This window comes from Caretta caretta, chromosome 1, assembly GCF_965140235.1.
Source record: "Caretta caretta isolate rCarCar2 chromosome 1, rCarCar1.hap1, whole genome shotgun sequence".
Classification (NCBI taxonomy): Eukaryota; Metazoa; Chordata; order Testudines; family Cheloniidae; genus Caretta; species Caretta caretta.
The window spans coordinates 138895589-138913982 of NC_134206.1; the positions used below are offsets into that span (position 1 = coordinate 138895589).

An 18394-nucleotide genomic window follows, 5' to 3' on the forward strand; every position below is an offset into this window, starting at 1 on the left:
GCTGGCTAGGGTTCAGACCAGAAATGAGTTTGAGACTTGGCTTCGTACTGTGAATGAGGCACCTCTCTCTTTTTACAGTAATAAAATATCTAGTGAATATACCTTTGGATCATCATAATATTTGCTATTAAGACACATAAATAATTCCAGAAGTTCCATAGGTGGTTTTTTTTAAAATTCTTAGTGCTATTTCTTATTTTATAGTTTAACTTTTAATTGGGTTTGCACTGCGGTATTGCTTCAAAGAATTTTAATATGCTGTAGTCTCATTTGAACTTCTCTTTCTTTCTTTTAATAAAGAATTGCCTCTTCCTCGGTTTATGGCACTGAAAAATGACATTGAAATGAGATATGGAAATGCAGCAGAAATACATGGAGTTAAATTTCAGATTCCACATGCAACCTTGGAAAAAAATTCCTTCAAAAGATCAGATGAAGGGGATAAAAAGGTAACAAGGCTCTATTTAAGGCAAATATATTAGTGAATAGCGCAACTTTACGGTCCCATCCTGCAAATAGTTACACTCATGCATGCTTATTCCATTAGTTCAGTGGGACTTCATGCAAGGTTAACTCTATATATGTGAATAATTATTGGCAGGATTTTGCTCTTATTTTGATATTCTCTTGTACCAACTGTATCCCAAGAGGATTTTGTTTGCAAGAACTTTTATAGAATTATGTATTTTATAGAATTGTGTATATGCCTATTATCTATCTATAAAATTCCAGGATTGTAACTCTGTCTGTCAATCTAAAGCGTAGCATGTCTGTTAAATCAGTGTAATGTGATGGAAATGGCTACAAGCATGTTCGAGAGCTCTTTTTGTTTAGAATATCACCAGGTTCAATCATCACTGGGATTCAGGGTATGTTTCCATCCAGTTTTTAAATTCTCAGCCATTTTAACAAATTACATTAATTGTGACACAGGTTTTCAGCTATAGTAAGGCATGTGTCTGTCATGCCAAGAATCCTAGACCATTGTGATATCAGAAGTAACTCAATCAATCACTACCCTTACTCTACAGCAAATTTGCATGCAACAGTTTTATTGGTTGTGTGAGGGAGACTGTACAGATGATAGATCACTTGGTTCAAGTGTTGCAATTCAGCTTACGCACAGATCAACACAACTTGCCCTGTGTCACAAACTCAGAGGACTCGTGCTCTCTCTCGGCTCTGTATGGTCCCTGGGAGGAACCCCCTTCAGTATGACAGCCCTTCTCGGTGGTTTACTCTCTCTCTGGGGTTAAGCCATAGGCCCCTCCACATCCTGGAACCTCACTTCTCTGAGGCTTCAGCACGCCTGTCTCCCCCTGGACCCCCTCTTTGATTTCATAGCAACAGTCCACTCGCTGTGGACCCCAGGGACCTCCACTCCCAGAGGGAATAGTGCAACCCTGATTTCTAGATTGCAGTGGCTCTCAGCCAGCATAAAACAGGAGGGTTTATTGAGCATCTGAACCCAGCACAGAAAACTTTCTGGGCCCTTGGGCCTAGCAACCCTCAGCACAGTACATCTAGGTCTCTCCTGCATCCAGATGGGCTCTGCTGCTCCCCCTCCCCAGCCTAGAAGCCCCCTCCTTCCAGCTGATCGTCCAATATCATCTCCCCCAACAGCTCCTCCCCGTCCTTTTATCTTTGGTCCCAGTAAACAGATTGCTTGGGCCCTCTTTCTTCCATCCTTTGTTCCCCACTGTCTGGAACCGGCTGGTCAGGTCACTGGGGTACTCTCTCCCCAGCCCTTTGTCCTCCCACTGCCCAGAACTGGTTGACAGCTAAGCTGGGGTGGACCTCCCGGTCACCAGGTCACCGGTCGCTAGGGTCCCCCATCTCCAGGCAGTTGTCTGGGGTCCTGGCTGCTAGGTGAGGTCACACCTGGTCCTCTGTAACAACAAACCCCCTTCCACCACCTCGTTAAATGCACAGCGCACACGGAAACTGAGACCCACAGAGTATTCATGCAAAACACTAAGAAAATCCCCCACTTCGTTACACCCAGCAAAATGCACACATTCTTTCTCCCCCCACCCATATTTACCATAAAGTCATTCCTGTGGGTCATCATTTGTTAGAGCTGTAATATTCTTTGCAAAGGTTCCTGTTCGAATGTTGTTTTTCAGAGACTTTGCTTATGTAGTTCAAGATTGTTGTTTTTTAGGGAGGGGAGAGAAGGATGCAGAGAGGCAAAGTAGAAAACTGCCTTGGTTTAAAAAACAACCAAACTAATGAGTCTCTATCATAAGTACAATCCCTAGTGATGACATAATTAATGAAAAGAGTGATGCTGGAAGGCTAAGAGAACAGACAGCCCTTCATGACTCCTGTCAAGCTGTCTGGAGTGGCTCAAGAGCGTGAGTACCAACATCAGGGCAGACTGTTAAGCAGGATACAAACCCCAGATTGGTTGTGTTCTTCGTGTATGTGAAACGTGCTCCAGGTGGCACATGACCAGAATTCATCCCTGAAATTGGTCCATTGGTTGGATCATTAGCTTCCCTGTCCCGGTATGCGTACTGATGGGAAATGTGAGGTGAATGCTTATTCATGGCCCCTAGATTGGTTGTGAGTTCTATATTTAGATTTCAACAACTAATTATCAAGTGTGAACTCCTTAGGCACTATAACAGCCTTAACATGGAGTTAGACAGTCCCCTTGGATACTCCGATCAATCTGGCTACCCAGATAGTGATAGATGGTCCCTAACACCAAAGATCACAGCACTATTCAAATTAGTTCCCTTTCCAAAGGACCAGTTGCTTACCCTTGGTCAATTGCACCTTAGATCTCACACCAATGGCAATGCTTTTAGCCAATCCTATGATCAACTATCTAAAGAATCATTAACTAGGAAAAGGAAATAAAAGAGAGTTATTTACAAGGTTAACATCAGATAAACATACAGTCTTAGGTTCCAAAAGGTGATAGAAGCTGCTGTAATGTACAAACTCTGTATGTCCTTTAGGGCTAACCCAGGCTAAGCAACTGGGATCCCTGACATATGCTTGGAAATCTTGCCCTCCTAAAGTCCTAGCAACATAGAGATACAGCCCTGTTCTACATTACGAGTTTAAGTCGAATTTTGCAGCATTAGATCGATTTAACCCTGCACCCGTCCACCCGACGAAGCCATTTATGTCAACTTAAAGGGCTCTTAAAATCGATTTCTGTACTCCTCCCCGATGAGGGGATTAGCGCTAAAATCAACATCGCCGGGTCGAATTTGGGGGTAGTGTGAGCGCAATTCGACGGTATTGGCCTCCGAGAGCTAATTCAGATAGCTCCGTTGTGACCGCTCTGGACAGCACTCTCAGCTCATATGCCCTGGCCAGGTAGACAAGAAAATCCCTGCGAACTTTTGAATTTCATTTCCTGTTTGGCCAGTGTGGCAAGCTGATCAGCACAGGTGACCATGGAGTCCCAGAATTGCACAAGAGGTCTGGCATGGACCGAACGGGAGGTACTGGATCTGATCGCTGTATGGGGAGATGAATCCGTGTTATCAGAACTCTGTTCCAAAAGACTAAATGGCAAAATATTTGAAAAAATCTCCAAGGACATGAAGGACAGAGGCTATAACAGGGACCCGCAGCAGTGCCGCATGAAACTTAAGGAGCTCAGACAAGCCTACCAAAGAGTCAGATGGCCGCTTCGGGTCAGACCCCCAGACATGCTGCTTCTATGATGAGCTGCATGCAATTCTAGGGGGTGCCCCTACAACCACCCCACCCCTGTACATGGACTCCTGCAAGGGAGTCTCACGCAATAGGGATGAAGATTTGGGGGACCAGGAGGGGGAGGTTGAAGATAGCACACAGCAGGCAAATGGAGAAACTGTTCTTCCCAACAACCAGGAACTGTTTATCACCCTGGGGACAATACCCTCCCAACCCGAGCTCCCGGACCTTGAAGGCGGAGAAGGCACCTCTGGTGAGTGTATCATTGTAAATATAATACATAGTTTAAAAGCAAGCATGTTTAATTATTAATTTGCCCTGAAGACTTGGGATGCACTTGTGGCCAGTACAGCTACAGGAAAAGTCTGTTAACGTGTTTGGGGATGGAGCGGAAATCCTCCAGAGACATCTCCATGAAGCTCTCCTGGAGGTACTCCCAAAGCCTTTGCAAAAGGTTTCTGGGGAGGGCAGCCTTATTGCCTCCTCCATGGTAGGACAGTTTACCATGCCAGGCCAGTAACATGTAGTCTGGAATCATTGCATAAGAAAGCATGGCAACGTATGGTCCCGGTGTTTGCTGGCATTCAAGCAACATCCGTTCTTTATCTCTCTGTTATCCTCAGGAGAGTGATATCATTCGTGGTCACCTGATTGAAATAGGGGAATTTTATTAAGGGGATATTCAGAGGTGGCCATTCCTGCTGGGCTGTTTGCCTGTGGCTGAAAAGAAATCATCCCCACTGTTAGCCACACGGTGAGGGGAGTGGTGAAGCGATCATCCCAGAGAATTGGCTGTGTGGGGGGGTTAGTTGGGTTTGTGCTGCATATTAACCCGAAAACCGCAGCCCCTCTTTTTTAATGGCCAACCCATTTTAAATGGCCAACCCAGCGGGTGCTTGGTATGGGAAATGAGGGCACTGCTGTTTGAAACCATTCCCACATGTTATGAAGGTTAACATGGTGGCTTACCATGGCTGCCTGCAAGCCGAAGTCTGGCGCCCAGCCCTGCGTGTGTGGTCTCTCAGACCAAACCGGCAGGCCCTCAATATAAGAGGAAAAATGTGACCTTGTATCGAAAGCACATGTGCTATGTAATGTTAACAGCTTGGTTCACCGTGAAAGAGTCTACCCATTGTTCTCTAAAATGTGTCTTTTTAAATACTACTCTCCCTTTTTTTTCCTCCTGCAGCTGCAAATGTTTCAACACTCCTCCTATCATCTCCGTCCCAGAGGCTAGCGCAGATAAGAAGGCGAAAAAACAGCACTCGCAATGAAATGTTCTCTGAGCTCATGCAGTCCTCCCACACTGAAAGAGCTCAGCAGAATGCATGGAGGCAAACAATATCAGAGTACAGGAAAGCAGAAAATGAACGCGAGGACAGAAGGGACGAGCGAGATGAGAGGTGGCAGGAGCAAGATGAGAGGTGGCGGCAGCACGATGAGAGGAGGCAGGAAGCAATGTTGAGGCTACTGGAGGATCAAACTGATATGCTCCGGCGTATGGTTGAGGTGCAGGGAAGGCAGCAGGAGCACAGACCGCCACTGCAGGCCCTGTGTAACTAACTGCCCTCCTCCCCAAGTTCCATAGCCTGCTCACCCAGACGCCCAAGAACGCGGGTGGCGGAGGGGGTTCCGGGCATCCAATCACTCCCCCCCAGAGGACTGCCCAAGCAACAGAAGGCTGGCATTCAATAAGTTTTGAAGTGCAGTGCGTCCTCGTCCTTTTCTCCTCCCCCACCGCACCCGGTGCTTCCCTCCTTCCGCACCCCTCCTGGGCTACCTTGGCAGTTATCCCCCTATTTGTGTGACAAATTAATAAAGAATGCATGAATTTGAAACAACAATGACTTTATTGCCTCTGCAAGCGGTGATCGAAGGGGGTAGGGGGAGGGCCATTGGCTTACAGGGAAGTAGAGTGAAGCAAGGGGGTGGGTTTTCATCAAGGAGAAACAAACAGAACTTTCACACTGTAGCCTGGCCAGTCATGAGACTGGTTTTCAAAGCTTCTCTGGTGTGCAGTGTGCCCTGCTGTACTCTTCTAACTGCCCTGGTGTCGGGCTGCACGTAATCAGCAGCCAGGCGATTTGCCTCAACCTCCCACCCCGCCATAAACGTCTCCCCCTTACTCTCACAGATATTGTGGAGCACACAGCAAGCAGTAATAACAGTGGGAATATTGGTTTTGCTAAGGTCTAACCGAGTCAGTAAACTGCGCCAGCGCGCTTTTAAATGTCCAAATGCACAACTCTACCACCATTCTGCACTTGCTCAGCCTATAGTGGAGCTTGGCTTGTTTAGTCTAACCAAAAGAAGGCTGAGGGGAGATATAATTGCTCTCTATAAATATATCGGAGGGATAAATACTAGAGAGGGAGAGGAATTATTTAAGCACAGTACCAATGTGGACACAAGAACAAATGGATATAAACTGGCCATCAGGAAGTTTAGACTTGAAATTAGACGAAGGTTTCTAACCATCAGAGGAGTGAAGTTCTGGAACAGCCTTCCAAGGGAAGCAGTGGGGGGCAAAAGATCTATCTGGCTTCAAGATTAAACTCGATAAGTTTATGGAGGAGAAGGTATGATGGGATAACATGATTTTTGGCAATTAATTGATCTTTAAATATTCATGGTAAATAAGCCCAATTGCCTGTGATGGAATGTTAGATGGGGTGGGATCTGAGTTACTACAGAGAATTCTTTCCTGGGTATCTGGATGGTGAATCTTGCCCACATGCTCAGGGTTCAGCTGCTAGCCATATTTGGTGTTGGGTAGGAATTTTCCTCCGGGGCAGACTGGAAGAGGCCCTGGGGTTTTTTTTGCCTTCCTCTGCAACATGGGGCCCGGGTCACTTGCTGGAGGATTCTCTGCACCTTGAGGTCTTTAAACGATGATTTGAGGACTTCAATAGCTCAGACATAGGTGAGAGGTTTATTGCGGGAGTGGGTGGGTGAGATTTGGTGGCCTGTATTGTGAAGGAGGTCAGACTAGATGATCATAATGGTCCCTTCTGACCTTAATATCTATGAATCTATAGTTGAACAGCTCCTGACTACTGTCCAGGGTGCCTGCGTATGGCTTCATGAACCATGGCATTAAGGGGTAGGCTGGGTCCCCAAGGATAACTATAGGCATTTCAACATCCCCAATGGTTATTTTCTGGTCTGGAAAGTAAGTCCCTTGCTGCAGCCGTTCAGACAGACCAGAGTTCCTGAAGATGCAAGCGTCATGTACCTTTCCCAGCCACCCCACGTTGATGTTGGTGAAACGTCCCTTGTGATCCACCAGTGCTTGCAGCACCACTGAAAAGTACCCCTTGCGGTTTATGTACTGGTTGCCTTGGTGCTCCGGTCCCAAGATAGGGATATGTGTTCGGTTTATCACTCCACCACAGTTAGGGAATCCCATTGCAGCAAAGCCATCCACTATGACCTGCACATTTCCCAGAGTCACTACCCTTGATAGCAGCAGCTCAGTGATTGCGTTGACTAGTTGGATCACAGCAGCCCCCACAGTAGATTTGCCCACTCCAAATTGATTCCCAACTGACCAGTAGCTGTCTGGCGTTGCAAGCTTCCACAGGGCTATCACCACTCGCTTGTGAACTGTGAGGGCTGCTCTCATCTTGGTATTCTTGCTCTTCAGGGCAGGGGAAAGCAAGTCACAAAGTTCCATGAAAGTGCCCTTACACATGCGAAAGTCTCGCAGCCACTGGGAATCATCCCAGACCTGCAACACTATGCGGTCCCACCAGTCTGTGCTTGTTTCTCTGGCCCAGAATCGGTGTTCAATGGCATGAACCTGCCCCATTACCACCATGATGCCCAAATTGCCGGGGCCTGTGCTTTGAGAGAAGTCTGTGTCCATGTCCTCATCACTCTCATCACCATGCTACTGTACCTCCTCACCCGCTTCTGCAGTTTCTGGTTCTGCATATACTGCAGGATAATGTGTGAGGTGTTTACAGCGCTCATAACTGCTTCGGTGATCTGAGCAGGCTCCATGCTTGCCGTGGTATGGAGTCTGCAGGAGAGCAGAGTGGCTGCGGAAGCGGTCGTTTGGTGGTTCCATGACAATGGTTTGCTGCCCTACTGCACCATCTGCTGCCAGTAGCACCCAGGACACAACGGCAGCGGCTAAGCTGAGTGGGCTGCACGCTTGCCGTGGTATGGCGTCTGCATGGGGAAAAAGGTGCGAAACGATTGTCTGCCGTTGCTCTCATGGACTGATGGGCAACTGACGACATGTACCCAAAACCACCCGTGACAATGTTTTTGCCCCATCAGGCATTGAGAGCTCAACCCAGAATTCCAATGGGTGGCGGAGACTGCAGGAACTGTGGGATAGCTACCCACAGTGCAACGCTCCAAAAGTCGAAGCTAGCCTCGATACTGTGGATGCACTCCACCGACTTAATGCGCTTAGTGGGGACACACACAATCGACTGTATAAAATCGCTTCCTAAAAAATCGACTTCTATAAATTCGACCTAATTTCATAGTGTAGACATACCCACAGTTTCTCCTTGTTAGGGCCTTTTATTCCTTATCCTGTCAAGTTCCAAGTTCAGCTAGGAGGAATTCAGTTGCATAGCTACTATTCATGTGGGGAGGGGAGCAATCAACAAAATCTTTTGTCTTCTGACGTTTCCTATGGTTAGTTTGGTGATTATGAGCCTTCTTTTGTTGGCAGGAGATAACACCTCCTGTAGTATTTCACACTTGGTAATGCTTCTGTCCTGTGTACTGTGACTGGTGATTTACAGTTAAATATTACCTTATGACATTGGATACAGATATAACAAGTGAGATTAATGGATGCAGCAGTTTACAAGTGTTCTGTGAAGTCTAAACACAAACCACATATTTATAACTCTACTACCTATTTTAACAATACTAACACATGGATGAGCCAGACCGGTTCCAGTTATGTATTTGTCAGCCTCCAGTTGAGGCCTAGGGCTTTGGCATGAGCTGGCAACTGGTCTGCTATCATCACAACTCCTTGTTTTTGGACTGAGGAAACCTACCATATTCTTTCCCCTCTAATCTCCTTTGCGGTGATACCAGGCTAGTGTTCTGGAAATTCACCCTCAGTGAAATATTCTTCCAGTAACAAATCCTGCTGCCACTCTGGCCTTCTGAATTCCTAATTAAAAATAGCTGTATCATAAAGAGATCCATATTGTCTGAATCTATAAAAACTGAGAATGTGTGATGCTTACATGTTTATAAAACCAAGCAATCTCACAGCTTCTGTTGTTTGCATGACCCTTTCCCTTGCCTGACATCTTCTCATCTTGTATCATGTTTTGTGCAGTAAGCTACTTGGGGCAGGCAGTGTATATTATCTGTAGAGCACATGCACACACGGGATGATTTAGTTGGGGATGATCAGATGTGGGATGTTTTAGGATGATTTAGTTGGGGATCGGTCCTGCTTTGAGCAGAGGGTTGGACTAGGTGACCTCCTGAGGTCCCTTCCAACCCTGAGATTCTATGAGTCTATGAATAACAAACTTTGCCTGAGACTAACCATTATTAATGAGTCAATAGGGTATGCACATGTAGAATAATGAAATTGGAAATAAGGTTGCAAATATCTGTTTTCTCTAAATAATTTCATTCTAGTAGAGCATTGCCACCAAACCTATAACTCTTCCTAGGTGACTTTTATTGCCTTGGTGTTGCACTGTGAAGTAATATTTTTTCTGTTTATATAGTAAATTTATTTCAGGACCGTGTCCTCTACCAAAGCTCAATCCTCAAGGAAAAAGGAAACAAACTCCAAGTTAGATCTGAGAATATCTACAAATCTGCTTCTCACAAAGGCAGTTCCCAGAATATTTAAAATAAATCTTTGAATTGGTGCTTTTAGTTATTTTTCATTTTTTGCCTTCTTCTGAAATGAAAAGTATTTTCTTAAATGGAGAATGCATTCAAGCACCTAAATACAATATGTAAATCCAAAGATACCCAGTAATAATAAGATTTAACAAAAATATTGATCCAGACACACATGCAAGTAAAATGTCTTAGAGTTCATTCTAACCCCTTGGGATGACTACTCTTGTATTTTATCCCCAGAACAAGGCTCAACATCAAAGCATCACTTTGCCATCTTCCATTTATAGTCACAATTCTTTTGGAAATAGGGGCATGAGAATTTGTCAGTTATTACTATGCCTTGCACATCATGCTGTATGTGATTGAACTGGTATGCAGAATTACTCCACCTATTTCTGTAGTCACCTCAGAATTCCATTTTGTTGTTTCTGAAGCAGGAAACCAAGTCTCCCCCCATGTCACCGATGTGTTCACCTCCTGCTTCTCCATCTAATTACCAGAGAATACCCTTGAGTTATGGCTATGGCAGGTCAAGGAGTGGGCTTGAACAGCCACATGGAGGTAGGATAAAATCTGGGATGCACAAGTCATACACTGTTGTTTTTTTCCCTTCAGTGCCTTCAAATCTCAAATGCAATTAAGGAATCAGCCTAATAATGCCTGGACTTAATTACATCTGTCTTTTAGTAAATGATCTGACCATCTTTTTTTATTTTATGCAGAAGCTCTGCTTTCTGATTTAGTCCTCTCTTCCTATTTTCTTTCCAGTAAATTAGTGATCATGTGTAGATTTGTGTGCAACTGTTCACAAATTAATGCTGATTACCACATTTTTGGCAAGCCTATGTGCAGTATATGTTAGTGATTGAATACTGTGAATGTTTCAGTGCATAAGCATGTTTTTTAATATTAAGAAAAAAAACCATTCCTGATTTCAATAACTGCTGTACTAGTTTTCAGATTTACAGTGGGGATTTGTTTGCAAGGAAGAACAATGGTCTTCCTGGTTACATAACAAAAATAACAGTAAGGTGTAAATGTAAAAACCCAGTGTAATGGGAACCCAGAAGAAAACAAATGACCACAATTTAGACGCTTTGGGGTTGATCATGCTGCCATTAAAGTCAGTAGCATAACTCTCATTGATCTGAGTACACCTCTACCCCGATATAACGCGACCTGATATAACACGAATTCGGATATAACGCGGTAAAGCAGTGCTCGGGGGGGCTGTGCGTTCCGGTGGATCAGCGCGTCAGCATGTCTGGCTCCGACACACTGCTCATGTTAAGGGGGCTGGGCCAGTGTTGAGGGGTTGGATAAGGGTCAGAGGGTCTTGGGGTTGCGGTCAGGGGACAGGGAACGGGGGAGTTGGATTGTTTGGAGGTTCTGGGGGCGGTCAGGGGACAGGGAACAGGGGTGTTGGATAGGGCATGGGAGTCATGGGGGGCCCATCAGGGGGCAGGGGTGTGGATAGGGGTCGGGGCAGTCAGAGGACAGGCAGCGGGGGGGGGGGTTGGATGGGTTGGAGATTCTGGGGGTGGGGCAGTCAGAGGACGGGGAACAGGGGTGTTGGACAGGGCGTGGGAATGATGGGGGGGCCTGTCAGGGGGCAGGGGTGTGGATAGGGGTCGGGGAAGTCAGGGGACAGGGAGTGGGAGGGGTGTTGGATGGGTTGGTGGTTCTGACGGGTCAGTCAGGGGGCGGGAAGTGACTATTAATAATGGAAATGCTCGAGGCCAAAGCAAGTTCAATATAACGCGGTTTCACCTATAACGTGGTAAGATTTTTTGGCTCCTGAGGACTGCATTATATCTGGGTAGAGGTGTACTTGGAGGATATAGGTTTTAACAGGTTATAACAGAATAGGGTGCCAGACTTGACTGGGGCTTGTAACAACTGTTGTAATATAAAATGATAATTAAGAATGATGGTGAGTGTCCAATAGACGCTCTCTCACAGATAAAGCATAAAATCTTTCATCATTTCATCAAAGGGACTGGACAGCTGATGTGGGTAGAGCTGGTTGGGAATCTTCAGCCAAAACTATTTTTTGTTGGAAAATTCCAATTTGTTGAAACTGAAACATTGGATGGGTATCCAGTTAGGCTAAAAAGATTTATGAGGTCCAGGATAGAATTTCTGAACAAAAGCAAAGAGAATGCTACCCACCCCAGAAGACCCAGTTGGTTGGGGCACTCACCTGAAATGTGGATGACCCAGGTTCAAGTTGCTGTCTGGCTGTTTCAGGGTAGGGACTTGAATCAGGGTCTGCCACATCCTCGATGAGTGCCCTACTAAACAGGCTCTAGAGTCAGTCTCTGTCACTGGCCCAGTGGCTATTTAATAATAATCTCTCCAACAGAAGAGATTGAGCGAGACCCATCCCAAAATAGCCAATAGACTAGTAGCCACGTCATTCTCCTGTGATGTGGCAGACGCACATTCACGTGTCTGCTCCGAATCAGGCAGGCTCGCTCGTGCCCCAGGATAGTCCCCTAACCATTTGGCATTTCTGGGGTGGGTGGGTGGCTCATTTTCATTTAAAAAAAAATTAAAAATCTTGGTTTAGTCCTGATATGAAGTGGGGGAATTTTCTAAATCTTGGAAATGTTTGTGGGACAGGAAAACCATTTCTCATCCAACTCTTAAGTGTGGGTACCATGAGTTAACATGCTCTCTGTGAATGATGAATGGGATGTATTGGTTCTTCAGCTGTTGTCCTCAGTTACAAGTGACTGACTAAACTGAGCTCTTACAAAATTTTTTAATTAAGTAAAATTTTGTGCTGGTGGTAAACATCAGTGGTCTAATGCAATCAAATGGACTTCTAGTTAAAGGTTCATGTTAGTACTGACTGATAGTCACTTGTTAGAAAGTAGATTGTCATCCACATTGATATGTTAGTTATCCACATGTAAGTCCTAACAAAGCAGTGATTTCTGATGTTCAAAATAAGCACTGCAGGTGGAATTCCCTTCCACTGTACCGACACGTGCCCTGTCCAAATCTATCAGCCACAGGACAGGAAGGACACATCCTGGATTGCAATTATAATGCAGTGCACTAGGAATTAATGTTAGCAGGAACTGTAAGATTACGAGAAATAGTGATTCTGTTTTCTATGGCACAATCCATTATATTCACGTACTCCCCCCTTACCCTCCTGCCCTAGTCAGATCACAGGTTCTTGTAATGAGTGCTGAATGTCCCACATTCTATTGGCTTACCTTGCTTTGAACAGTAGTTTATACTCCAGTTTATACTTCCAGCAAGGTGCTATTCAAAGTGAGCAAGGGTTGTAGAATCAAGGCTAACATGAGTGTCATTCTTCTGAAAATTAATACAAGCAGCTAAACGTTAAGATGATAAAATCCTGTGAGGCTGTGAGCCCACTGAGCACTAAAACATGGCCTCCAGAAAGGCATCCAGTCTGAATGTGAAGACTCTTAATGTCTTCAGATCAAGATTGGTTGCCTTTCTGGAAGGTATGCTTTAGTCAAACACAAGTTATTGGTCTCAATACAAGGGTGAGTGGATAAAATTCTATGGCCCGGGTTATGCAGGATGTCAGACTAGATGAATAATTGGTCCATTCTGGCCTAGAAAAAAAAAAATCTGTTAACATTCCAGTTTCATTGAAACCATTGCACTGAGGACACTGAATACCATTCTGGAGGGGCCTACAGAGCATTGGGTTTGTGTATGCGTGTGTGGTGTTAACTTTTTTTTTGTACTGTTTATACTCTATGTGGTGTTCAGAAAGTAGTAATCCAGGGTCATTGAACATTCAATTTTTGCCCACCCCTCTAAAGTAGAACTTTAGCTGGGCATTCATGCATTTTATTTTCTTGCTAGTTTTTGAAAGTTCTGTTGCTGGTAACCACATAGCAACAGAGCCCCATACTCTGCCTCCAAGTACTGCAGTATATTTCACAACTTCCTTCCTGTCTTCTTTCTGACATTGAAACACATTTGTAAGGGAAAAAACTAGATACCAGCACAGGACAAGAATAGATAACAATCAGAGTTAGAAACATAACTTTAAAAAGCAAGCTGCTTTGTAACGATAGTAAGATTTTGAGTTTCCTTGATTTTCATTTTTCAGGAGACTCTAAAATTTTGTGTAAATGATGCTGAATAGCATTAGGACTGTGCTACAGTTTGAACACTCCAGCAGAAGAAGTTGGATTTCAAAAGAACAATTTGAAAGAGAGCTCCAACGTGCCCTGCTTCTATGTCTAATTATTTATCTTTATTAAAAACAGGATTGTTCTTAAATTATGCAGATGGAATGGAAGTCTTCTCACCTTAGGAAAATTGAAATTATTGTTGCTTTTCTTTGCTAACTCTAGTCCAGATTCTGAGCAGTGCTGAGCACCTGCAACCCCATCAGGATCAGGCCTTCTCTGTTTTGAAATGTAAATTTGGGTTTTAAAAATAAAAGATCTATTCAAGGTTAGTGGCCTATTGATGACCTGCAAAAAAAAATCAGGTTTGGAATTTGCTTGTCAATCAGTTATGTCTCAAATCAAGAAGTGATGATTGTGTGTGTGTGTGTGTGTGTGTTTCTGAGGAAATTAACAGTTCTAATACCAGCCATTTCAGTTGTTTGTCATACTATACTGTTGCTGTATTTGCATTCTAGTTACTCTTCTGCCTCTTAATGTGCATAAGACAAAGCTAAAGGGTGGAACATTTAGACATTGACAAGTGCATAATTTTTATAGCTCAGTTTAACTATTATTTTCTTATCTGTATTTGCAGTACATACTTAGGACCCTGGAAATATCGCCCATTAGAGCCCTTTTCTGTTTCCACTCTGGAAATGCTGAATTTACTTGAAATGTATGGGACTATTTTGTTAAAAAGTAACTTTGGCCTGTAGTAACTTTTCTCTGGAAAGCATCTGTTTTTGAATAAGAAAATCATTATTGATGTCAGCACATCTCCTAGAAAAGGGTGTGATTGCTATATGCAGGGTAGGAAGCAAAAAACTTTGGGGTTTAAAGGGGCTCTAAAAGTAGGAAGCTTATTGTTTTTGTTTTCAGTGTTCTGGCAATTGAATGATCAACAACCATAAAACCCAGGTATTTAGGATCCAGAGAATTTTCCACAGTCAAATCAACAGTTTTGTACAGATCAAATCAATGTCTAATGCTCTTCCTTGACAATGTCCTCTTTAAACAAATTAGATTTAAATAAAAAAGTGAAAAACCTAAATCTCTTGAAAATGACAGTTGAGAATTCACTATATTCATTAGTTAGCTGATTTACTGTAATAGTTTATTTTAGGGCTGCTGCAGGTTGTCATGCAAATATGCATTTCAACAACTGTTAAAGCAATTAATGCCAATCTGGTAGGATGAAATGACAACTTCTATTGTTAATGCCTAAATATTAAAGAAGAGAAACTATGATATAGGAGTAGAGCATGTAGTTAGGGCTTTGGGTAAGGGGACAGAATGGACTGTAGTACAATAGTATTAAGCTTAATGAACCTCTGTGTTGTAATGCTTAATTTCCAGTTTGAGCTTGTGGAACCTTATTGATTCGTCTGATAATACATATATATATATATTTTTAAACTTTCATAGTTCCTTATGAAGCTAGACATTCTACACAACAACAAGATGGACCAGCAACGGGAAATTATGCATCCAAATCTGCACGTGTACATTCCTCTCTTAGTCGGGTAATGAATTGCATGGTGATTAAATAAATGAATAAAACAAAAAAAGAAATGCATGAAGTTCTAGTTCTTGTCACCTAGTAGTGGTGCTTTTTGAAATAAGTGGGGATATTAGTCCCAGTAACCTAGACAGGTTCCATTTTGAATAAACCTGGACCAAAATCTCCCTGCAGTTTTAGTTGAGTAAAGTATTCTTCGTTATTTTCACTTTATATAATCTTCATTTTGTTTCTCTTCTGCAAAGGTTTCCTCCTAGTCTCTACTGCCAGGCAAATATGGTCTTTATTTTGCAAGTAAGAACAGAAAGGAAGACTGGGGGGTTCAGCTAAGCCCAAATTTAGGTTTTGTAAAAACTATATTTTACAAAGTTTAACATGAATACAAATGTTTTCAGAAATTTAAATATAAAAATTCTTCCATTGGATTTTTTTGTTTTGTTTGTTTAAATAACAACACTCCCCTCTGGTATTTGCAGCTCATTGATTGGTGCATCCTTCTAGTGTAGGAGAAATATAAAGCAAAACTGACTGGAAAGCAAATTGAAAATGACTAGTTCATTTTCATTGTTTAAGCTGAGTGAAATTCAAATGTAAGCAAACAACATAAATATTGGAAAATTAGACTGAGATTCTTAGATCGGAAGTGAAAGAATTTTAAGCTATTAATAATGCAAGAAAAACATCTTTAATATATATGAATTTAATTGAGATTTTTTTTGTCTTGATCTAGTGTGTTATCCCTGACACCCTCACACTGCCATGACCTGATATCCAGCTTCTCTGTAGGAAATCATTCAAATTTGTAAATCCAGTTTACTGTCTCAATCATCCCAATCCTGATAAAGAAGTTTAGGTGGGATGTTTTGTTTGCTTTACTTAAACTGGTCCAATGTTTCCCTGTTGGCTTCAAAACCGTAACTCTGCAAACTTTCTAATTTGTCTATTGTAAATTCCCTATTACGGCCACAGATTTTTGGCCTTAGGTAAAATATTGCCATGCTTACTAGCAGAACTGCTTTTAAATGTAAGTGGCCATTTTTTGGCTGTGCTCTCACTCCCTCTACCCCATAACATAAGAACAACATGAGGCATGGATAGATGATTTGGGATGGAACGGGTTTTTCGAGCAGAGTCAGTTTCCCCCTCCCTCCAGCCCATGTCTACTTAGTACGCAATGGACTGCAGCTCCTACAAGAATTATTCATCTTTTATATCGCCATATTGATTAGGTTGTATTCATGTTTTTTACCTGTTCAGGCAAATATGGTGCACTGTAAAACCTATTTGTCAGTGTTCCATTTATGCATTTCAATAATTCTGCACCAAAAGAATTCTACAAGGCTATCTAGAGCTCCATCACATAGTAGCCAGGGATAATTTTGAATGCTTCCTTTTGTTTAAAGCTTGCCAACTATATCTATATTTTTGTAGACAGAAGTTATGAAAACAATGCGCTCTAAACTGGAGCAGAGTAGGTTGACCTGTAATATTCTATTTCTTCTTTGTTCTGCTACTTGCATTCTATTTTAAACTGCCTTGAAGAACTGGGACTATGTTTGCTTGATCAGCTGGTTTGAATAAGGTCAATAGTTTTCATTGTTTCAGTACTGACACCATTTTTTCTAGGATTATGTAGAAATTACACAAAATAACATAGCTGTTCAACTAAAGTAGTATGCATGGGAGAATTGTAGAATGTAGCATTATGGGGATCAAAGACACTAATGAAGACAGACGGGGTTGGCCTTTGACCTATCAGCTTCTCTTCCTCCTCTGCCTCCTTTGTTCGACGGTTGCTCTGCTTCAGTTTAAGGCAATTACCCTTTTCCCACAACTCAGCTGCTGCAGAAAATAAAAAAGGAAGCAGCACACCATAAGGAAATCCTGCCTGGTGTGTATGGAGAATTCAGGCCAAACGTGTAGGAGTAAAGTAAAATAACTTTGTGGCCTGTCATCGGCCTTGATGATGATGATATTTTTCTAAAGTCTTTCCATGTTGGATCTTAAAGAGCTTTAGGAAGATTAATTACTAGATCTAGTCAAATGTTTTTAATCAAAACTCTTCAATGCAAAATGGCTTTTTGATTTAAAAAAAAAAAAGAGGCTTTTTGATAAAAAAAAATACTTCAAGCTTCTCAAGAATCCAAATAGTGTACTGAATGTTGAGTCCAACTTTGATGAAAATTTCATGACCACAAAAATGTTTTTGATAAGATACCGCATACTTGAGTTACAAGCCCAGAGTCCTGGTTCTTCTGAGTATTTTTTTAGTTGGATTTTGCACACTCTGTTTATCTTGTTGGCTGCGTAAGATATACATTAGATATATTTCTTCAGATTTCTCACCATGGTAACTAATGGTGCAGCTTCACCAGTAGAACCAACTGTGGGGGAATTTGTATAGGCCAGATTGACCACTGGCATTTTTAGTCACCGAGTTGTCTAATCGTGCTAAGAGCAAATCTAGATGACATGGCGGTTGAAATGCCAAATGTTACCAGTGGCCTGTCCATACTACCTCACCAATGGCAGCAATGGTGGATAATAATTTTAAGGAAAAAAAAGCCTAGTGTAGACAAAGCCATTGTGAATTGCCACTGGTTTCATGAATAAGACTATGAGCCTGATTCTCATTTATGCCAAGGCCCTGTTACACTGCTCTGGAGTGTAAAGGTGCCTCAAAGTGGGTATGAATTACACGTTTACACATCAGCACTTTGTAAAAGGGTCTTAGTACAAATGAGAATAAAGCCACATGACTATTAGGGTTGTTTTTTAATCACCAGTCACGTTTTTTTGTTCCCCATGTCCGTCTACTACAGAGCAAAACTTCTCCATGAATTTTTACAAACTTTGCTCTATGGAAGAGTGACCTAGGTTTTTAAAAAGAAAAGGAGTACTTGTGGCACCTTAGAGACTAACAAATTAGCCGTATGGAGTAAAAAAAATAAAATTTGTTAGCCTCTAAGGTGCCGCAAGTACTCCTTTTTTTGTTGCGAATACAGACTAACACGGCTGCTACTTTGAAACCTAGGTTTTTAAGCTGTTCTAAACTATGGTCTCGTTAATATTAAACAGTTTTAAAATGTTTATTGAACTGTAGACTTTGGCTTGAAATAATATAACCTCAGGAATTTAATTTTTTTAAAATCAATGGTTAACTTTTTTTTTTTGA

General features: G+C 42.5%; 1 protein-coding gene across 9 annotated transcripts in view; it reads left to right on the forward strand.

Moving 5' to 3' along the window:
* Window positions 1-18394, forward strand: part of REPS2 (RALBP1 associated Eps domain containing 2) — a 143575-nt gene that overhangs the window by 41243 nt on the left and 83938 nt on the right. For 6 of the 9 annotated variants that reach the window (XM_048861921.2, XM_048861897.2, XM_048861907.2 and 3 more), the window contains 3 exons: window positions 301-449; window positions 9963-10089; window positions 15126-15223. In XM_048861921.2, the coding sequence (XP_048717878.2) occupies window positions 301-449; window positions 9963-10089; window positions 15126-15223 (374 nt within the window). The remainder of the gene's footprint in view (window positions 1-300; window positions 450-9962; window positions 10090-15125; window positions 15224-18394) is intronic. The other 3 variants (XM_048861947.2, XM_048861889.2, XM_048861928.2) reach the window with 2 other exon arrangements.